At 37.4% G+C, this 23,980-nt stretch overlaps 1 protein-coding gene across 3 annotated transcripts in view; it reads left to right on the top strand.

Annotated features, from left to right (window-relative positions):
• The window catches only part of snx29 (sorting nexin 29), a 542,857-nt gene that overhangs the window by 134,267 nt on the left and 384,610 nt on the right, over nucleotides 1-23,980 (top strand). For all 3 annotated transcript variants that reach the window (XM_073060488.1, XM_073060489.1, XM_073060490.1), the window contains exons 13-14: nucleotides 10,348-10,476; nucleotides 19,137-19,222. In XM_073060488.1, coding sequence (XP_072916589.1) covers nucleotides 10,348-10,476; nucleotides 19,137-19,222 — 215 coding nt within the window. The remainder of the gene's footprint in view (nucleotides 1-10,347; nucleotides 10,477-19,136; nucleotides 19,223-23,980) is intronic.

Below are 23,980 nucleotides of genomic sequence, written 5' to 3'. Positions count from 1 at the left end.
TCATGTTCTACCAGTCTATTGTTACTGTAACTGGGCTTATTTTAAAATCGTACATATATGAAAGTTCTTTGAAAATTCTGTATACCATGTTCTGTCAAGAATTGGTTACCCTTCACTCATGACTACTATGATCACTGTCCTCTCAGTATGGGCCTAAAATTGCCTTGACTGTAAAATTTTCAGGTTCAGATATCTCTGATACTTAGCTCCTTCCTTCAACCCTAACTCTGACCTTCACATGACTGCCCTTGATTTCATCTCAAAGCACCCTGTTTGCCTCAGCTCTGCCTGCATTCTTGAAAAGGTTATATTCCTGTTCAGAGAAAACAGAACTTTGGCAGTAAGTGGTGTCCCTATTGATGTCTTGAAACTTGGCAGTGAGGAGCAATTGCAATAAATCCACAATGCAGTCATCTGTGTCTTAGAAGGGGAGGGTGACATCAATGGACTTGGGAGAAACCACTCTTTGGACAACCTAAACGTATTTAAAGGTGGTTCTGAGGAAAATCCTCACCAGGATCCTTATCAGTCACATCTTCCCAGTGGCTGAAGAGCTGTTTTTCAAATCGTGTGGTGAAGACCATTTTTTTAATGCCTTTAGATGGATTCTGTCCATCTGAAGGTATAAAAAATATGGTCTTCACCATTCTACAGCTGAGAGAGAAATGAAAGGAACTGGAGAGATCAAGAAGCACCCTGGAGCATTTTCTTCTACTGCAGCTGGCCACAGAAATTCATTTCCATCTCATGTCTATCTTATGCTGACATTGAAGCCGTGATCCTAACCATTGAACCCATAACAGAGCCAATCTCAGTGATGCTCACTTTCAAGTAAGGCTGCGTCATTACCAAGAGATTTTTATTTTTTATTTTACTTGCCACAGTACTCCACATCACATTCAATAAGCCTTTCACTAGAGTGGAACTAATCTGCAAAACTACAGTGGAACTGTTCAACTGTTGAATGTATACGTACTTCAGAACCAAGAATTGAACTGTGTAGTGCATGGATGCCTCTTTCATTTTTTAAAAATTAGTTTTTCTATACATTTTACAAATTAAAAACCCCAAATCCCAATGAGGAACATTAATACAGTGCAAAATTAAGCATACAATAACAATATGCTACAAAGGAAGAGAATTTGACAAAAAAACACCTAAATTGAAGACAAGTAAACTTAGTATCCTCCCCAAGCCCCACAACACAAAAAAAAACAACAACTCCAGATCAACCACAACACAATATAGAGAGTATAAATCAGGACAATCAAACTCCCAGACTGTGAATACACTTAGCAACAGAGGATAATAATGCCTACTACCAGAAAAAAAAGGGAGCTGAAAGCAAGGGACCGAAAAGAAAAAAAAAACCCTAGTCAAGAGGAAGGTTATGAAAGTACTCGATAAAAGGTCCCCAGACCTTATGGAACTTTAGATCCGAATTACGAACTGAATAATGAATTTTTTCGAGGTCCAAGCAGGCCATAATGTCGTTAATCCATTGCGCATGAGTGGGCGGGGCAACATCTCTCCATCTAAGGAGGATCAAGCGTCTAGCCAGGAGAGAGGCAAAGGATAATATTCGGCATTTGGTCGGACCCAGACGTAAATCTGTCTCGCCCCAAAAACCGAACAAAGCAATCAAGGGGTTTGGTTCTAGGTGCTGATTCAGAATACACGATAACGTAGTGAAGACATCTTTCCAAAATTTCTCCAAGCTAGGACAGAACCAGTACATATGGATGAGAGAGGCCATGCTTCTCTTGCATTTATCACAGAGCGGACTAATGTTAGGGTAGAATCGAGATATTTTAGATTTAGACATATGGGCTCTATGAACAATCTTAAACTGTAAAAGGCAATGGCGAGCACAAAGAGAGGTTGAGTTAACCGATTTGAGAATCGAGTCCCAGCTCTCATCGGATAAGGAGGTATTTAAATCCTGCTCCCAGGCCATTTTAATTTTATCCACAGGGGCCCGTCGTAAGGCTGCTAATTTATCTCTAATAATTGATATTAAACCTTTACCTACTGGATTAATGGAAAGAAATAGGTCCATAGCATTTTTTGCAGGCATTTCAGGAAAGTTAGGAATTAGAGGAGCAATAAAGTGTCTGATTTGGAGATATCTAAAAAAATGAGCATTGGGCAGATTGAACTTAACAGAGAGCTGCTGAAAAGAAGCGAAGCGATTATCAATGAAAAGATCTTCAAAATGTCTAATGCCCTTCCTATACCAAACATGGAATGCTGAATCGTACGTAGTAGGTAAAAAAAGGTGATTATGTGCGACAGGGCTGGAAACGGAAAACCTATGGAAACCATAGCATTTCCTAAACTGAGCCCATATACGCAAAGTGTGTCAAAGTGGCCGTGGAAGAAAGACCGAAAGGTAGCACAACGTATATTAGCTGCCCAATAATATAAACGAAAGTTAGGTAAAGCCATGCCACCCTCTTTTTTTAGATTTTTGGAGATGGATTTTATTAATTCTAGAGCGCTTATTCTTCCACAGATATGACAAAATAATAGAGTCTAAGGAATCAAAAAAAGATTTAGGAATAAAAATTGGGATAAATTGAAATAAGTATAAAAATTTGGGGAGAACATACATTTTAACAACATTAATACGACCTACCAAAGACAGATAGAGGTGACCATTGTACCAGACTCTGTTTTATAGTATATGAAAGATTGGCAAAGTTTTCACGAAAGAGATCTTTAAACTTCCTTGTGACTGTAATTCCAAGATAAGTAAATTGATTATGGACTACTTTAAAAGGGAGATCACGAAATGTTAGTTCTTGTGCTTCTTTATTAATTGGGAAAAGTTCACTCTTATGTAAATTAAGTTTATAGCCAGAGATCTGGCTAAACTGGTCAAGAAGTGAAAACATTAGAGGTAAGGATGTAGACGGATTTGAGAGAAAGAGTAATAAGTCATCAGCATAAAGAGAAACTTTATGCTCAACACCCCCTCTCCAAATCCCGGTCGATTCAGGACAGTTTCGAAATGCTATCGCCAAAGGTTCTATAGCCAAATCAAAGAGAAAGGGACTTAAGGAGCATCCCTGACGGGTGCCACATTTGAGATTAAATACTTGGGATTTCTGAAAATTAGTTAAAACAGAAGCAGTAGGACACAGGTACAGCAATTGGATCCAAGAGATGAAACTTTGGCCGAGGTCAAATTTTTCTAAGACTGCAAAAAGGTAGTTCCACTCTATACGGTCAAATGCTTTCTCCGCATCGAGGGAAATAACACATTCAGGAATCCCAGTTGGAGGTGAGTATAAGATATTAAATAAACGCCAAATGTTAAAAAAAGGGAGACGGTTTTTAATAAAACCTGTTTGGTCATCAGAGATAATGGAGGGAATAACGGTTTCTAATCTATGAGCCAAAACTTTAGCTAAGATCTTTACATCAACATTGAGCAAAGAAATCGGCCTATACGAGGAACACTTTGTTGGGTCTTTGCCCTTTTTTAATAGAAGAATAATAGATGCCTCATTGAAAGAGGGTGGCAATTTGCCGTAATTAAACGAGTCAGATAATACTGAAAGTAACTGAGGAGAAAGAAATGAAGAGAATGATTTATAAAATTCTACAGGGAACCCATCAGGTCCAGGAGATTTCCCTGAGGACAATGCAGAAATTGCAAAAGATATTTCTTCTGATGATATAGGTGCATTGAGTTTGGTTTTAAAATCAGATGAAAGTGAAGGGATATTCAGATTCTGTAAAAATTGATCAACAGAGATATTGTCATTCAAAGATTCAGAGGAATAAAGCCGAGAATAAAAATTTTTAAATGCATCATTAATTTCTAAATGATCCGATGTAAAGTCTCCGTTCTCCTTCCGGATCTTTGTAATATGTTGTTTGGCTTTGGAACGCCTCAGCTGATTGGCTAGGAATTTACCAGACTTATCCCCATGAATGTAAAAGCGACTCTTGCTTTCGAGAAGTTGGCGTTCAACAGGTTGAGTAGACAGAAGATTAAATTTAGTTTGGAGTTCAACGCGCTTCTTGTATAGTTCAGGGTTCTTAGTTTGAGCATATAGTTGATCCAATTCTTTAATCTGGTTAATGAGGTCTAATCGATCTGCACAGGATCTTCTGTTGAGATTTGCTGTGTAAGAGATTATTTGACCCCTCAGATATGCTTTCATGGCATCCCAGACAATCTGGGATGGCACTTCAGGTGATGTATTAGTGTTAAAATAAAAGGTTATCTGATCCTTAATAAATTTTTAAAAATCATCATCCGATAATAAAGTTGAATCAAACCGCCAGTGTTTATTCCTCTGAGGGAGACCAGGAAAGTTCAGAGAGAGAGTAATTGGGGCATGGTCAGAAATCAGTATACTCTGATAGTCACAAGAGTGGGCAAATGGAATAAGTTGGTTATCGATTAAGAAATAGTCAATTCTATTGAAGGTATGGTGAACATGTGAGAAAAAATAATAATCTCTCTCAGTAGGATGAAGGAAACGCCATATATCAGATACGAAAATCAGAGAGAAACGATTGGATAGCTAAGGCAGATTTAGTAGGTGATCTGGTAACAGAGGACGATCAATCCAGATTAGGATCCAACCAACAGTTGAAGTCACCACCCAGTATAAGAGAGTATGAGTTTAAGTCTGGTAGTGTGGGAAAAAAAACGTTCAAAAAAGTTAACATCATCAAAGTTGGGGGCATACAGGTTTGCTAGTGCAACTTTAGTGTTATATATTTTACCAGAAACAATAATAAAACGGCCATTTGTATCAGATATTTTATTATGGAGTTCAAAAGGAATATTTGAGTTAATAAGAATGGAGAGTCCCTTAGCTTTAGCGGCAAAGGATGAATGAAAATGCTGACCCACCCACTTTGACAGAAGCCGGGAGTTATCAAAACAACGATTATGAGTTTCTTGAAGGAAAGCAATGTCAGCTTTGAGTTGTTTAATATGTGAGAATACCTTCCTCCTTTTAACAGGGTGATTCAATCCCTTTACATTCCAGCTCACGAATTTAAGTGCACTAGCCATTATCAATTACTAATGCATAAAAGGCAGCAGGCATATAAAAAGTCAAGCAGTACAATAGCAGTCTGGGAGCAGAGATGTAAACATAGATTCGTAAAATCAAAGCATAAACATGTCCTGAGCAATAAAGAAAAACAATAAATACAGTGAGTGATGTTGGAACTGGAAAACCCACCCCACCCACACAACCCAAAACTAGACGGCTACCAAAAAAAGCAGCTAGCTCTACCAAAAAAATTAACCCAAATACAACTTCCAGATCTGTGTCATTAACAGCAGTTCCGTATAAATACTATAGCAAATAGTAACTAGTTTATGCACTAGAAAACATAACTACAAATTGGAACATCTTCTGCAGAAATATAAAACTTAATACAGAGAAAATCGGAGGAAAACCAAAACTAACCTACCCGTGGAAAAATTATAGAAGAATAAAGTAAGTGAAAGGGGAAAAAAAAAGGGGAGGAAGGGGAAAATTATAAATTCAAGAAGAGTGCTTATCAACCATTTACAGAGAGGAGAAAAAAAAATCAGATTAGAAAAAAGGGTGAAGAAAAGACAAAAAAAATAAATATAAAAAAAGAAAAAATAAATCAGCAATTAACCTGTGAACCAACAAACAGGGAGGCCTTCACTAAAGACTTCAAACCTCCAAAACAAGTTAGAGTCAGTTGTAGAACTCTATAGATAAAGTTATACAAGAATAAAATAGATTACACAAGTACTATTTAAACGTCTATAGGGAAACATTAAGCACAGAATGTCTATTTAAAAAAGACACACCAAATCCAGGGAGAGATTGTCAACAGCCCTTAGAGTTTCAATGAATAATGTCTGAGTGATTCAAGTAAAGTCTGAGTCCAGAAAAAGTAATTTTACTACGAGAAGTACTTATCCACCATTTTAGGAGGTCCAATTGGGTTCCGAAGATGACTGGATAGCCGGAAGACTTGCCACAAATGCTTCAGCTTCCTTCACTGACTTAAACCACTTATATTTTCCAGTATTAAGCTTGATTTGTAGATCTGCAGGAGTGTGAAGAGAGGGTTTAAAACCACGATCAAAAAGCACTTTCATTGCGCCTTTAAACTCAGTGCGCATCTTTAAGGTCTGGGGTGCAAAATCTTCCACAAAGCGAATGATTGTATTTTGGAAAGAAAAAGTACCTCTGCGACATGCCTCCATAATCAGATGGTGTTTTACTTGGTATTGGTGAAAGCACAAAATTACCGGTCGTGGGCGGGAGCCCAGAATTCCGGGGGGAACGTAGACCCTGTGTGCCCTTTCGAGCTCAGGCGGGTTCAGAAGCAAATCTTTCCCAAATATCTCACAGAGAAACTCGGCAAAAAACTTCACGGTTGATCCCTGTTCGGTGGCCTCTGGCAACCCAAGAATTCGGAGATTGCAGCGTCTGCTGCGATTTTCGAGATCCACCATTTTGGAAAGGAGTTTGTTACATTTTTCCTCTAAGCTGGAACAGAGAGTCTCCAAGTATTGAACACGACTTTCTAAATCTTCAGAAGTCGAATCGATGCGAGATAAGTGTTCAGCATGTTTGTCCACTCTATCGTTGATCCGATCCAGTTTGGCTTCCAACTGTTTGAAAGCGGTTCTAAATTCTTTTAAAATATCGTCTCGGAGTTGTTTGAGTGCAGCTAGAGTCTCAGCCGAGAGAGCCGGAGCTTCCTTTCTCCTGGATTTAGAACTCTTGCTAGACATTGTAAGGTAGATGTGTTCACAGGCAAATAAAAGAAACCGAAAAAGTTCCTAACTAAGGTTTAAAAAATGGAGACATTTAGTGCAAAGATAGAGACAATAACGGAATAAAAGTTCGGAGCAGCTAAGCAATCGCCATCTTACCGGAAGTCGATGCCTCTTTCATTTGCAAACAAATAGGTGCTGTGCTCTAGGTCATTGTTGAATCCTTCATGGAAGCTTGTGGGAGAATGAGCATTACATTCACAAGATCAAAATCCTCTGTTAATTTGCCCTCACTGTATAACACTGCCTTCTTATGATGGAGAGTTCATGGCAAGACCCTGGAAATAAGTATTGTTTTCTATCACTTGGGAGCTCTCTTTCTGTGAAGAAATACGTCAATCATGGAATGAGACCACTGCCCTCAGTGAGTCAGCTCAACCTTTGGCAAACTGAAGAAAAGGTTGTTAGAAGATTAAGATCTCAAACTTGGCAAAAAATAACTATCAGCTAAGATCTCTACCTTCTTGTATTCTTCTGTGATAGAGACTATCCACAGCAGACACCACAAGATACCGAAAATTTAATTGGAAAGGTTCTATCAATATCCTCCAGATTCTGTGGAAGAATAGGTGAATCAAAGTCAGTATCCTCTCTTTGGTTATAGGTATCAATGTTGAGACACTAATTGCTCTCATTGAGCTTTGTTGAGCCTGTTACCTTGTTCACATATCCAACAGCAGGCTTCTGAAACAAATACTTTATTTCTACATTTGCCAAAAGACATAGGAAATGATTCAAGGCCATACTGAAGGTATCCTTGATAAAATGCAGCATCCCTACTAATTCTCAGAATTCTCTGGTCCATTACTGCTTAATGGATACTTGGAATGGGTCTGAGAACCTAGAGCCCATGCTTCAGAAGCTAGAATACATAGCGGCTCAGCACAACTGCATAAACAGTCAACCTGCTCATCCCACCAGATATCTCCTATCCCACAGGTGCAAGAACATGCAGTTCCAAATTGGCCTTACCCATAGTTTCTGAAACTACCAAACTCAAGTTCTTGTTCTTGTAGTTGTTGTCTCTTGTGCAACCCTTCTTTCACCCTGCCATTCATGGCTGTGTCTTCAGCTCTATCAGCCTGAAGTTATGAAGGTCCCTCCATTTCCTTCTGTTCATTTAGTCCATGCTGAACCATTTAAACTGCTTACTGTTATCGACCTGCACTGGAACCATAGCCCTCCATACTCTTTACTACCCATGTGCTTATCCAAACTTCTCTTAAATGTTGAAATTGAGCTGGCATGCACCACATGTGCTGGTAGCTCGTTTTGGACTCTCGTGTCCCATTGAGTGAAGAAGTTTACTCTCATGTTCCCCTTAAATTTTCACCTTTCATCTTTAACCCATGACCTCTGGTTGTAGTCCCATCCAACGTCAGTGGAAAAAGCTTGCTTGCATTTACCATCTCTATACCCTTCATAATTTTGTATACCTCTATCAAATCACCCCTGAATTTTCTATGTTCCAAGGAATAAGGTTCTAACCTATTCCATCTTTCCTTATAAATTAGGTCTTCCAGTCCTGGCAACATCCTTACAAATTTTCTCTGTAGTTTTCAGCCTTATTTACATCTTTCCTGTAGGTAGTCAACCAAAACTGCACCCAATGTTTCAATACTGTATAGGCCTTACCAATGTCTGATGCATTTACCCTCTCTGTACCCTCATAACGTCCAACTTCAACATGTCCTATCTCCTGTACTCAGGAGATATAAAATGAACAATGTGAAGTGTAGTTCAGAACTATTAATTTGAACAAATATTTGGCCATTGATTCAAATTCTGCTTTATGTTTGTCTCAACTTGTTTGATTTAGAATCCTTAGGAACAGCTTGACATAGTTTGCAGCATTAAAAGTGCTTCATTATGGCACCTTTAGACTTCTTGTTACTGTGGTGTTGTCAAGAATAGTGGTTGGAAGTTTGTGTGTTCAATGGAAATGGTTGAATGCAACAGGGAAAAACATAATGAGTGGATGCATAGTTTAAAGACAGAAGTAGCATGGAGACGAATGAAAGACGGCAAAGTAGGACTGAGTTTGGGAGAGAGAGTATGAGGGTATTTTGGGATAGTGGAGAAGAAATGAGTAGAAACTGGTTAAAAACTAAAACAAAATGCTGGAAGAGTAAGACACAATGGGTCATGCAGCATCCATGGAAATAAAGGTGTGATAAAGAGATAGTCTAACTCTCAGAAGAATATTTAACAAGAAGAATATTTAAGGTACAGTTAAATATTTAATATTTAACTGCAATTAGGAATGAGTAGTTAAAAACCTGTCCTTGCCAGCTATACTGCATCCTGAAAAATTGATTAAAGAAACAATGGACTAGAGAAACGCACATAAAATGCTGGAGGAACTCAGTGGGTCAGACAGCATCTGTGGAGGGGAATAAAGTGCCAATGTTTTGGGCCACGCCCTTCATTAGGACTAGAAAGAAAGGGGAAAAGGCTAGAATAAGAAGGGGAATGGGGTGGGGAAGGAGTGCAAGCTAGAAAGAGATCTCAGATATACTAGAGATCATCTTACTGGTGACAAAGAAGTCTGTGAGGTATTCACACTTGGTGGTTCATGGAGTGGAAGAGTTCTAGTATGACTTTTATAAAGGCATTTTGCACTTTCTTACTATGGAATGAGCCAGGAATATAGTACATTTACAGAAGAGGGGAACTTGAAGGCCAAGGCACATCTGGCAATAGATATCTAAGCCAGTATATCAGACTTCAGCTGAACTTGCTCAAATTTGAGAATGATAGGGATGGTAGACAACAAATGGTTGTGAGTAGAAAATTAGAAAAAAAGGAAGATGTAAGGAAACTGTTGAGCAGTTTAACAAGGTATAAAAGCTACAGTGGCCAAAATTTAGACAGACCAGTGTGAGGAAGTGAGTGGGTTGGAGTAAAAATGTTTCCATAAGTGGACTTCTGAAAGAAGCATGATTTAAGAAGGGCCAGGGATGTCACCGGAAAAGGATATTGGAGAAACCTCTGTCAACAACCACAAGATCAGAAAACCCAAAGGAGATGGCATAAATACAGAGGAAGTGTTTGTAGTGGGAATAAGACTTCAGAGTAGAATGGTTTAATTTAACTGATGTGTTGAAATTGTGTAATTAGCTGCTTGTTATAGAAGCTAAGAGATGAAAGTTGGAATGAAATTTGGGAGAGAATTAAGTGAAGGTTTAGGAATGTAGGTTGACAGGGACTTCCTTTGAGGCAATTAATGTATTCTTTTATATATTTTAGTAACTTCTGTTTTGTTTGAGTCTATAAATTATATAATTTTAATCTTATCTTCACACTGAGAAAAAATTAGGCTAGAGAACAAAATATGTTATTCAATCTGTGGTAAATATCTTTATGAGACATAAAATACCTTAAAGCTTGCTTTTGTATATGAGGTTTAAAATATTGCGTAATTTATGGATGAGTAGTCAAGGATTAGTGTAAATTTTAAAGGCATTTTAAAGTTCTATAGTTTTACATTTTCTATACCATATTGCTTTGAAGATCTGGTTTAACAGATGGTAAATCCTTTTTTCCAGATCACTGCGAAACTTACTTGATGGTGAGATGGAACATTCTGCAGCACTCAGGCAAGAAATTGACAACCAGAAAAAGAAACTGGCAGAGCAGGAAGAGCGACATGCTGCCAAGATTCAGGCATTGGCAAGGTAGGAGAAAGGTGAATCAAACTGAAAGAATGGGTGGAGAAGCACATTGTTCCATGAGGGCTGTTTGGATCTGTGCAAGGAAGGATTTTTGATACTAAATTTCTTACTTCCAGAATGTGGCTTGGATGTGAGAAATTTTTATTAAATGCAGAAACTGGGAAGAACAAAATTTCCTTTAAACATATTTGCTTTATGTTAAATGATACTTATTGGAGTCATTGTGTTAAAACACAATTTAATAAGTATGTCATATTACCAAAATTGATATTGGTTTACAAAATAGCTATAAAAGCCTAATGAGCACTTTCCTGTTTGTCATACTTTTATTACTTTTATTTCTCAGTTATCCATTTGAAGTACTGATAACATGATTACTGTGGTTGTGGTTGGTATTTAAATCATTAGCCTTATGTAAAGTTCAGAAAGTAAATCAAACTACTTAAGTTCATAGAAAATACAAATGAATTACCTTAGCTATGTTATATTATCAGTTTGAAATAGAAGGAGGCATTTGAATTTTAAAAGCTGATGAGGGTTTTGTTAGCTGAACTGTAAAAGATTTTAACCATGTCAAACTACTCAAGTGGTGTGTTGTTTAGTATTTTCAATGAAAATGACAGGGTGTGTTACATTTAATTTTTGTAGTCAAATATTAGATAGGTTGATCATGGGCAGTAGTATCCAGGATATCTTCAAGGAGTGATGCTTCAAAAAAGGCGGCATCCATCATTAAGGGACCCCATCACCCAGGTCATGCCTTGTTTTCATTGTTGCCATCAGGAAGGAGGTACAGAAGCATGAAGGCACACACTAAACAATTCTGGAACAGCCTATTTCCCACTGCTGTCTCTGATTTTTGAATGTGCAAACATGGGAAATAAGCAAGTGCCCTACAGCACCGTTTTAAATCCTGAGGGAGTGGGGATGCTTTTACCTGCATCACCAACTTTAATTGCTTTCTTGTGATCAGATTTGGCCTCAAAACTCTTCTGCACCATCTCCAATCAGCTTCCCCCAGAAAGTTTACTTAAGATTGCTGTGTAATCCAACGTACAAGAGACAGGATGCCCTGATTAAGAGTCCCAGCCTGAAACATTGACTATTTATTCCTCTCCATAAATGTTTCCTGACTTGTGAGTTTCTCTGGCATTTTGTGTGTGTTACTTTTGGATTTCCAGCATCTGCAGAATCTCTTGTGTTTATGGACAGATATAATATGTACACATTAAGTGTATACGGGAGAAAAGTTGGTTGTTAAAGTTTAAATATGATTTTAAGGACAAAACAATGGAGGAAGACCACTCTAAATACTTTGAAAGTAATGTGGGAATCTGTTGGCCAGTCAGATTACTTACATCCTTGCTCTTATATCCTTCTCCTTTTGAAATGAATGCTAACATTGCATTTACCATCCTTACCACCAACTCATCCTGCAAGTTAGCTTTCAGGGAACCCTGCACAAGGACTTCCAACTCCCTTTGCACCTCTGATTCTTGTATTTTCTCCCTGTTTAGAAAATAGTCTTTGCCTTTATTCCTTCAAACAAAGTGCATGACCATACACTTAACTAAACTATTATTATATCTAGTTATAAACTATAACTAAACTACCACTTCTTTGCCCATTCTCCCAATCTGTCTTAAGTCCTTCTGCACACTCCTTGCTTCCTAAACACTACTTGCCCCTCCACCTATCTTCAGTTTTGTCTGCCATCTGGCCACAAAGTCATCAATCCCGTCATCCAAATCATTGATATATAAAAAGAAGCAATCCCAACACTGACCCTTGCAGAAATTAGTAGTCACCAGCAGCCAATCAGAAAAGGCCCCCTTTATTCCCAGCCTTTTTCTTCTGACAGTCAGCCATCTTCTATACATGCTAGTATCTTTCCTGTAATACCATGGTCTCTTAACTTCTTAAGCAGCCTCATGTGTAGCGCCTTGTGAAAATCCAAGTAAACATAACATCCACTGACTTTCCTTTCTCTGTCCTGTCTGTTCTTTCTTCAAAGAATTCTAACAGGTTTGTCAGGCAAGATTTTCCCTCAAGGAAACCATGCTGATGCTGGCCTACTGTAGTACTACTTTACTCCACTGTAGTACTGATACATGTGACTTTAGCTTCATCCTTTTAAACTGCAGGGTGAATTCTATCAAATTATGATCACTGTCTTCGAGGGGTTCCTTTACCTTAAGCTTCTTATCAAATCCGGATAATTGCAGAACACCCAATCCAGAATTGACTTTCCCCTAGTGGGCTCAACCACAAGCTGCTTTAAAAAGCCATCTCGTAGGGATTCTACAAATTCCTTTTTTGGATCCAGCACCAACTTGATTTTCCTCAATCGATTTGCATATTTACATTAAAATAGTCACCCATGACTATTGTAATATTGCCCTTTTTACAAGCCATTTTTAAAATCTTCCATTGTAATTTGTAGCCCACATCATAGCTACTGTTTGGATGCTTGTATATAACTCCCATCAGGGTCTTTTTGCCTTTTTAGTTTAGTAAATTATACCCACAAGAATTCTACATTGTCCAATCATGTGTCACCTCTTCTAAGAATATGATTTTTTTTTAAACCAACCAATTTTTATTAATGCACCATAAAAAGTAGTCTATCTAGATAGATAATACAAACGTTTGTAATTAGGTATTGCAACTGCTCTGCTCATGACAGCTCAGTGCACCATGGAAACCAGTCTGTCCTCCATGAACTCTGCCTGTACTTAGTCAAGCAGACAGCATCAATGACCACCCCCACCAAATCCTCTATTCCCTTTCACTTTGCATCAAGCAGAAGATACAATACTCTGAGAGCATGTACCTCCAAGGCTCAAGCACAGCTACTATCCCACTGTCAACAGACTTTTTTTTAAATTAAACTTTTTTTATTGTGTTTTCAAGTAATTACAGAATAAAAGTGTATGAAAAAAAATGTATATTACCCATCCCCCCTCCCCTCAGCCCCTCCCCCCTAACATCCCTATAGAAAAAAAAGAAGAAAGAAAGGAAGAAAGAAAAAAAAAGAAAGAATGCCTGGATATTGGAAGATCCCCACATGCTCCATGGAGTTCGTAATAACTTTAGTATATATATTTATTTCTTTCCCCAAATAACCAATTATTTCATCTTCGGAGCACCTATATATTTAATCCTATCTTTTGTAAATAAGGGCGTCAAATCTTCAAAAATGTTTCATATTTATCTCTTAAATTATAAGTAATTTTTTCAAGTGGAATACAGCCATAAATTTCTTTCTTCCAACGATCTATACTTAAATATGTATCCGATTTCCAAGTAACTGCAATAGCCTTTTTGGCTACTGCCAATGCAATTTTTATAAATTCTTTCTGATATTTATTCAATTTGGGTATCGGTTTTATCCCTTCAATATCACCTAGTAAAAGTAATATTGGATTATGTGGAAGTTGTATTCCAATAATTTGTTCCAATAAAACTCTTAAATTTGTCCAAAAAGGTTGAATTTTAGAACAAGTAGAATGTAAAAAAGTGCCAATTTTTTTCCAATTTACATCCTCTACATAGCACCATCCAGAGACAGAGAAGCAGTTTCAGCGACAGGTTACTGTCGATGCAATGCTCCTCAGACAGGATGAAGAGGTCAATACTCCCCAATGCCATTAGGCTTTACAATTCAACTGCCAGGACTTAAGAACTTTTTTTAAAGCTATTATTAATGCTTTTTGAGTTAGTGATTTAGATGCATATCATATTATTACTGAGTTAAGTATTGTATGTAATGAGTTTTTGCTACAACAAGTGTATGGGACATTGGAAAAAATGTTGAATTTCCCCATGGGGATGAATAAAGTATCTATCTATCTATCTATCTATCTAATTTCTTGGTTACATCGGAAACACCGATCAGATAAATTTGGGTTTAATTTATTTATTTTTTGTGGTGTAATATATAATTGATGTAAAAAATTGTATTGCACTAATCTTAATCGAACATTTATTGTATTTGTCATGCTCTCAAGACATAGTCTTGACCAATTTTTTTCTTCAATTTTAATATTCAAGTCACTTTATGATTTTGTTTTTGACCAATAGAGCCACCTGGCCCTCTCAGCCAACCTGCTTGTCCTTTCAATACAATGTTTATCCTTGGATGTTAATCCAAGGACTGTGATCTTCGTTCAGCCAGGATTCAGTGATGCCCTCCATGTCGTACCTTCCATTCTCTATAACTATAACTGCACGACAAGATCATCTACTTTATTCTGTATTTTGCATACATTCAAATATAACACCTTCAGTCCTGTATTTGTCACCCTTTAAGATTTTGCCCCCATGTTCCACTTCAGTTCGTCCCACAGATTGCAATTTTATTTTATCATCTGCCTGGCCTTTCTTACAATCTCACTATACACTGCATCTACTTGTATACTACCCCATCTTCAGCCCTATCACTCCAGTTCCTGTCCCCCTGCCAAATTAGTCTACACCCTCCCCAATGGCTTTAGCAAACCTGCTCACAAGGATATTTGACCCTCTTAGGTTCAGGTGTAACTCATCCTTTTGAACAGGTCATACATTCCCCAAACGTAATTACTGAAAAGTTCACCGAACAATTACATGTACATATATGTGAGATGCTAATATAAAAATATATAGATTATAATATAAAAATACAAGCAAGTAAAGTTAAACTGCAGTGAAAAAAATAAAAGAAAAATAACAATTCTACACCCTGAAGATTATGGTTCATTTCTTCTGATCTTCTAACTATTAGAATAACAGTCATGGACATATGGCACCCACTGCCTTTTTGTTAAAAATGAACAGCATAAAAGTGATTATGATTTTGCAGTAATTCGCAATATAACTTAGACTGGGTACAAGAGTGTTTCGTTTCGAAAATTGAAAACAGATGATACAGCCAGAATGAAATTGAGTCGTATTAAGTCACAGTGGAAAGATTTGCTTGGAACCTGCTAAATGTGGCTTGAGAGTGCTTGCTTATCATATTTAGTGTTGAAAATGGAAAACTTATTTCATTTTCTAATATGATGGGCTCAAAAATCGATGTAGTTTTTTAATATGCTACTTTGCAAAGGTTTATTTCAGTCATACACAGTACATTGGCAATCTCTTTAAATTGTTAGTGCAAATATTAGTTATAACTACATTTTATATTATTATAATGAATTCATCATCTATCTTAATTTTATTTTACTTTCATAGATTAATAGACAGATTAACCAGTGTTGTGTAGCTGCTTATGTTATTGATTTATGGAATTGTTTAGTACCTGGATGAAGAGAAATTATTGAACAGATTTGTATTATAATATTGTTCAGTAATCAATATGGTTTTCAGATTTGCCAGTGATATCAGGAACAAAAGTGTGGTCCAGCTGTGTTTAGAATGTATGGTTTATAAACTGCTTCAGTTGGCAGAGAGAAATATGGAAAAATAATGTGCCTTGAATAATTATGATTGCAGTGCCAGCTTATGCCTTTGTGGCCTTGAAATGAATTGAATTACTTTCAAAGCGTAGGCTTCAATAGTTAATATATTTTTGGCCACTAGAGGTAATGCATTATGCATTTGGGTTATTGTTGCTGTTTCTGAGCAAGAAGGGATCCTGACCTTCTATGCATCCTTATCTTTCTGGGCAGAAGGACTCTGAAGACTAAAGCCTTGCAATATTTGTCTTAAATGGAATTGATTTAATTTGAACTTGTTTTATGCAATTTTTATAATTTCTACTTTGAATGACACAATTTTATGGGAATTAAGGGAGGTCAAATAAGACTAAAATGTTATTTTTTATATAAATTTTAAGATGAGCCATTATTTTGGAAGACAATCTGTAAGAGTCTGATTTAAGGAAGTATTGCATTTTTAAGATATGTTATTGCCAAGCTTTTTTCATTAGGGTGAAACCTCAAAGGAAAGGCAGCATCGGGGACTGATATTAGAAATTATTGTAAGAATTCTCTCTTGATGATAAATAAGTCTCAGTGGTAGCAACATTAGGTAAATTGTGGGGGCCCCTTTGGTCAAGATTCAAATAGCATCAATAAACTTAACGTTGCATTTTTAACAGAGTGGGTAAAAGAATTGCAGAGAGAGACAGCACCAAAATAGGTCTTTCAGGCCACTGAGTTCAGTTGATTACTTTTCTGACTAATTTAAATCAGTTTTTGAAGATCTTGCAAAATATGTTGAAGTAGTTGATGTGAATTTCAGTAAGTCCCATATAAAAGGCTGGTTCAAAAGGCTGGAGCAAAGGCACGTTGGGAATTGGATTAAAAAGAGTGTTATGGTGAAGAATTGCTTTTGTGATTGGAAGCATGTGACCAGTGATGTACAATTGGGATTGGTGCTAGGCCCCTTTGTTTCTTATATCCATTAACAATTTAGATGTAAGTGCAGCAGTATAATTAATAAGTTTGCAGATGACTCAAATGTTGGTAGTGGTATTGATGGTGAGGAAGAGTATCTTGGGTAACAGAATGATGCTGATAAACTGGACAATTTGGTCAAGAGCTAGCAATTGACATTTAATCCTGATAAGTATGAGATGTTGCATGTTGAGGTGGGGGGTTAGGGTCACATAAAGGTATGAAGGTCTTGGTATGACTTTAGAAAGCATTGGTGAGGTGGCAGATTGAATGTTGTGTGCAATTCTGGTCACCAAACCATAGGAAGGAAGTGATTATACTGGGGAAAGTGAAGAGAACATTTACCAGGGTATTGACTGGGTTGAGAAATTTCAAGTTATGAGGAGTGACTAGATAGACTGGGTTTGCATTCCTCAGTGCAGATGAGTGTGAGGGAGGATCTGAATGAGGTATCTAAGTTATGAGAGTCATAGATAGGGTAAACGGCAAGAAATATTTCTCCATGGTAGGTGCCCAAGGCCAGAGGGCATAGGTTTGGAAGTGCGGGGGTTCCCAATCTTATTTCTCGCATGGACCAATACCATTAAGCAAGGGTTTGTGGACCCCAGGTTTAGAGGTACTTTGATGTAGAGGTTTTTCACCCAAAATCCTGGAAGCAGATACTCTCGCAATGTTTTCGAAACAGCTGTACGAGAAGTTGAATTGCCATGGCATTGGAAGTTATGAAATGAGTGCTAGTAAATGGGATTATTATAGATCTGTATTTGATGGTTGACATAGACATTATGGGTCAAAAGGTTTGTTTCTGAGCTACGAAAATGTTGTAAAATGCTTAATGACTGCATGATTGATATCAAATAAGTTTATTACTAATCAAGAGAAAGATTTTGGAAGACTGACCATAAAATTGATCACAGAAAGAGATTTTAATGGCCATCTTTTGGTATGAGTCTTTGTGAAGCATAAATTTTGGCAGTGAATTTGGGGCCAAGGTAACTGAAAGGAAGACTGATACTGTGGTGGTATGATTAAAATTCAACATAAAGGCACAAAGACATAATTGGAGGACTGCAGAGACTTCAAAGTAGGCTTAATGAAGATTTCGGGGATGAGGGGGTGTGAGGTTCGGGAACAATTTGCAAATGAGGGGAATTTTAAGATTTAAGAATTTTTCATCCATAGATGGATGCCAGGAGGCACATAGTTAGTGAGTGAGAGAGATTAGTTTTGTGTTGCAATATGAATAAATAGGAAAGCTTTCCTGAGCTGAAGATAATGTTGGCATGTGTGATCTTAGGCTAGTCAGTAAAGCGCTCGAATTATCAAATCCTGATTTAACAAAAGCAGGCAAGGATTTCACAGCATTTGAACTTTGTACTTACATGGGTAATATGAGGTATGTGTGATGAACCTCTTGTTTAAAAAAAGTATTCCACAGCCCTGTAATTATTGCAGAGTGAATTAGATGAGCTTGGCAATTTACTATGTGATGATGAAACCTACCATATGTCATGGGAGGCATTAAGGTATGAAATTAATTTCTGTTGGTGATAAATTGGTGATAATTCACTGAGGACAGTGTAGTGAGTTTATTATGCACTGAGAATGCCTGTGAATTTCATTCTGATTTCAGTATCATGTTGTGTTCCTAAAATTGGACTTTTTAAAAAAAAAATTGATTTTTAATTTAAATATAGTATGGAACAAAATGTGGCAGAGCAAAATCAAGAATTGCATTTATCTCATAGTTTTAATTATTTTTTGATTGAAGCACTTCACAGCCAATACAATAGTTAAGAGTGCAGTTGTTCTTCAAGGACATGGCTTCAGTCAGTCCAGTATGATAGTCATAATGAGTTTAATTGACTAGTGAATTTATTGCTGATGATTGAGCAATATGTTTTTGAAGGATACCAGAAAATTTCGCTTGCTTTTTCATTAATCAATGATGTCATTAAGTCTACTTCAGAGAGAAAAAATGGTGAACTTGATGTGTCATCTTGTCTGATAACTATAATAAATGTACTGAATCTTTACGTTTCAGCAACATAATGTTTAATGCAAATTGACTATATTGTTGTAAAACAATGTGATCATAACAATTGCCTTGCTAATTTGAGAATCAAATATTTTAAGCTATATTGTAAAATTGCTGCAAAATAAACTTCGAAGCACCTGATCTTCCACTTGGTGAACGATTGGGAATATATTCCATCATCATATTTTTGTTCTGCTACCTAGTAACGTTTCTTAAGTTCATGCATTATTTTGATTCTGTAGGGAAAATGAAGTGTTGAAGGTGCAACTGAAGAAGTATGTAGGAGCTGTTCAAATGTTAAAGCGCGAAGGAAGCCAAGTGAATGATGGTAAGCATATAGCATCAGTCATCAGAGAGAGTCTGAATGTAATAAATGTATTATGCAGTAAGATTTGTTTAAAAGCTAGGTATAAAATAGCTCTCTAAGCTTAAAGATAAGTGAGCAATTTCTTTCATATTGATATACCAAAAAGTAATTCAGGTGCTTTAATTGACATGAAATATAATGTTTTTTTTCCCCTGTAAACTGGATGCACTAACTATTGATTAAGTTGATAATGAATGCAATGAGATTTGTGTACATTCAGCAACAGGGAATAGCTTTTTAAATGTGGTTTATTTGACAGACTTGACATTGGAAAAAATAATCATTTTTCCAAATATTTATAAAATTTCTGGGATAATGTGCAGGAAATTAGCTCCAGTCATGAGGAATGAAAGGATTTAAAAAATCCTATTGCATCTCTGTGTCACTCATCTCATATTTGGTACAAATGTCTAATTCTCTTTGCAATTACATATAGGTAGCATGGAATGCATTTCTAAAAATGTTCAAAACAATTCAGAAGTAAACCTGAGAAGGAGATGGAAGGAATGGCAATCATTGGCTTAATATTATATTTTAAGGAGGTCCTTAAAGAAAAGACAGTGAAGTGGAGAGGAAAAGGAGATTAAAGAGGGGTCCAGAGTAATTGAATTCAGATCACTGAAACAATGTGGACATATCATGGGTAAATACTGTACTGAGAATTTGGAAATGGGTATGGGAGGATTATACTACTTTTAGGGGTTACATAGTACTACATAGCAATCACTGTCCAGGATGCAAGTGTTAAATTGGGCTCTCAAGCAGAGTAGGTGCAAGGTAGAATTTTGATAGCACAGCTCTAGATGAACTTGAGAGGAGAAGTAGACTATCAACAAAGAAAGTGTAGGAAATTTGACACTGCGTGTGACAAAACCACCTGAATGTTTCAGAAGCAGCTAGAATGAGGTTAATGATGTGGAAGTTAGCATTCTAGTGCAGTTGAGGATATATGGAGTTACAAATTCATTTTGGCATGATTCAACTTTTCTTGTTTGTAAATCTTCTTGCTCAGTGAGAAATTCATTTGCCAGAAAGTGTATTGAGTTCATTACATCAAATGACCAGAGCATTTAATGTAGCTTGAGCATTCTTATAGTAGGAAAGGAATAATGTATGGCACTTAACGATGTACAGTATATACCTAGAGGTGTCAGCAGTGGGCTTTCCTGAATATGTTTGCTTCGTCAACTTTTCATAGGTATTTTAGGACATTTAACCAAAGGCCATGGATTGAACAATTGATGCACGCTTGAAATTTTAAGAGTGCATATATATTTCCACATGAATGTCTGATAAAACATAAAAACATAGAAAACCTACAGCACAATACAGGCCCTTTGGCCCACAAAGTTGTGCCGAACATGTCTCTACCTCAGAAATTACTGGGCTTACCTATAGCCCTCTATTTTACTAAGCTCCATGGACCTATCTAAAAGCCTCTTAAAAGACCCTATCGTATCCGCGTCCACCACCATTGCCGGCAGCCCGTTCCGCGGACTCACCACTCTTTGAGTTAAAAACTTACCCCTGACATCTCCTCTGTACCTACTCCCCAGCAGCTTAAACCTGTGTCCTCTTGTGGCAACCATTTCAGCCCCGGGAAAAAGCCTCTGACTATCCACATGATCAATGCCTCTCATCATCTTGTACACCTCTATCAGGTCACCTGTCATCCTCCTTCGCTCTAAGGAGAAAAGGCAGAGCTCACTCAACCTATTCTCATAAGGCATGCTCCCCAATCCAGGCAACATCCTTGTTAATCTCCTCTGCACCCTTTCTATGGCTTCCACATCCTTCCTGTAGTGAGGTGAACAGAACTGAGCACAGTACTCCAAGTGGGGTCTGACCAGGGTCCTATATAGCTGCAACATTACCTCTCGGCTCCTAAATTCAATTCCATGATTGATGAAGGCCAATACACCATATGCCTTCTTAACCACAGTCAACCTGCGCAACTGCTTTGAGTGTCCTTTGGACTCGGACCCCAAGATTCCTCTGATCCTCCACACTGCCAAGAGTCTTACTGTTAATACTATATTCTGCCATCATTTTTGACCTACCAAAATGAACCACTTCACACTTACCTAGGTTGAACTCCATCTGCCACTTCTCAGCCCAGTTTTGCATCCTATCAATGTCCCGCTGGAACCTCTGACAGCCCTCCACACTATCCACAACACCTCCAATCTTTGTGTCATCAGCAAACTTAGAAAATTGAAAAGGAATGGATTTGGTGTCTGTTAAAGAATTTTTGGGATATCTTCAGTCCAAATAGAATATAACCTAGAGTTTGAAGTTGCAATGACAGTGAAATCATTAGCCTCCACTGACATTATAGTAAAAAATGCTAGTGACGTTTGATATTTAAGAAATCTCTGTTAAACATGGAAATCTGGAAGTCGGTGCAAGTGATTTGCTGCTCCTTTACAGAATCTACCTGTTGAGACTTCCCATTTCTACCAGTAGCAGTTTTTCTTCACTTTCATTATACGCATGTTACTCTCCTTGTTGTAAGCGCAACAAATCTATGAAATAAGTTAACTCGGTACAAAGTAACAATGCTCAATAGGAATGTTAGTTACACTGTATACTTAGCAACCTTGAAGACTAACCCTCAGAGTGACCACAGCATACTCTCTTTTCCTCCTGTTGGTTGTAGGTTCTCTCTCACCCTCACTCTCAAATAAAGTGGCATGCAAAAGTTTGGGCACCCCTGGTCAAAATTTCTGTTTCTGTGAATAGTTAAGTGAGTAGAAGATGAACCGATCTCCAAAAGTCATTAAGTTAAAGATGAAACATTCTTTTCAACATTTTAAGCAAGATTAGTGTAATATTTTTGTTTTGTACAATTTTAGAGTGGAAACAAAAAGGAAAGGAGCACCATGCAAAAGTTTGTGCAACCCAAGAGATTTGAGCTCTCAGATAACTTTTACCAAAGTCTCAGACCTTAATTAGCTTGTTAGGGCTATGGCTTGTTCACAGTCATTATTAGGAAAGGCCAGGTGATGCAGATTTCAAAGCTTTATAAATACCCTGACTCCTCAAACCTTGTCCCAACAATTAGCAGCCATGGGCTGCTCTGAAAATTAAAATAAGTGATGCCCACAAAGCAGGAGAAGGCTATAGGAAGGTAGCAAAGCGTTTTCAGGTAGCCGTTTCCTCATTTCGTAGTGTAATTAAGTGATGGCAGTTAACAGGAAAGGTGGAGGTCAAGTTGAGGTCTGGAAGACCAAGAAAACTTTCTGAGAGAACTGCTTGTAGGATTGCTAGAAAGGCAAATCAAAAACCCCTGTTTGACTGCAAAAGACCTTCAGGAAGATTTAGCAGACTCTGGAGTGGTAGTGCACTGTTCAACTGTGCAGTGACACCTGCACAAATATAACCTTCATGGAAGAGTCATCAGAAGAAAACCTTTCCTGTGTCCTCACCACAAAATTCAGTGTCAGAATTTTGCAAAGGAACATCTAAACAAGCCTGTTGCATTTTGGAAACAAGCCCTGTAGACTGATGAAATTAAAGTAAAACTTTCTAGCCGCAATGCGCAAAGGTATGTTTGGAGGAAAAAAGGATGCAGAATTTCATGAAAAGAGCACCTCTCTAACTGTTAAGCATGGGGGTGGATTGATCATACTTTGAGCTTGTGTTGCAGCCAGTAGCATGGGGAACATTTCACTGGTAGAGGAAAGAATGAATTCAATTAAATACCTGCAAATTCTGGAAGCAAACATCACACCATCTGTAAAAAGGCTGAAGATGAAAAAGGGATGGCTTCTACAACAGGATAATGATCCTAAACAAACCTCAAAATCCACAATGGACTACCTCAAGAGGTGCAAGCTGAATGTTTTGCCATGGCCCTCAGAGTCCCCCGACCTAAACATCATTGAAAATCTGTGGAGAGACCTCAAAAGAGCAGTGCATGTATGACGGCCCAAGAATCTCACAGAACTAGAAGCCTTTTGCAAGGAAGAATGGGCGAAAATCCCCCAAACAAGAACTGAAAGATTCTTAGCTGGCTACAGAAAGTGTTTACAAGCTGTGATACTTGCCAAAGGGGGCGTTACTAAGTACTGACCATGCAGGGCGCCCAAACTTTTGCTTTGGACCCTTTTCCTTTTTTGTTATTTTGAAACTGTAAAAGATGGAAACAAAAAAGTAATCTTGCTTAAAATATTAAAGAAATGTGTCATCTTTAACTTTATGCCTTTTGGAAATTACCGGTAGTTTATCTTTTACTCACTCAGCTATTCACAGTAACAGACATTTTGACCAGGAGTGCCCAAACTTTTGCATGCCACTGTACAGATGATTTTCCTCCTTGGATCTTATATCATCACTAACAGTTTGCTTAGCCTTTGTGTTTCAGTAATACATTTTATGTTTTATTTGTTACTGGGATTGAGCTATTCCTTTAGACCAGGGGTCGGCAACCTTTTTGCCTCTGTGGGCCGGATCGCATAATAATGAGTGGACGTTGGGCCAGATAAATGCCATTAAAAACTTTAAATTTGGGAATTATCCATTTAAATACATCTAGTTTATGTTTTGCCTGAAATTAATGAATAACGCATGCTAGAAAATCATTTGTGCTTAACCAAGAATGCCAATTAGTAATCAAAGAACTCAGTTTAGTTGCAATTGATTTCAATCAAGGGATCTTTTGAATCTATTAAAAGGACAGAAAGAATCTTTAAACATAAAACGTATGAACATGATGCA

The sequence above is a fragment of the Hemitrygon akajei genome, chromosome 11 (genome assembly GCF_048418815.1).
Source record: "Hemitrygon akajei chromosome 11, sHemAka1.3, whole genome shotgun sequence".
NCBI lineage: Eukaryota > Metazoa > Chordata > Chondrichthyes > Myliobatiformes > Dasyatidae > Hemitrygon > Hemitrygon akajei.
Note: the sequence above shows the minus strand (reverse complement) of the source record. Positions and strands in the feature narration are given on the sequence as shown.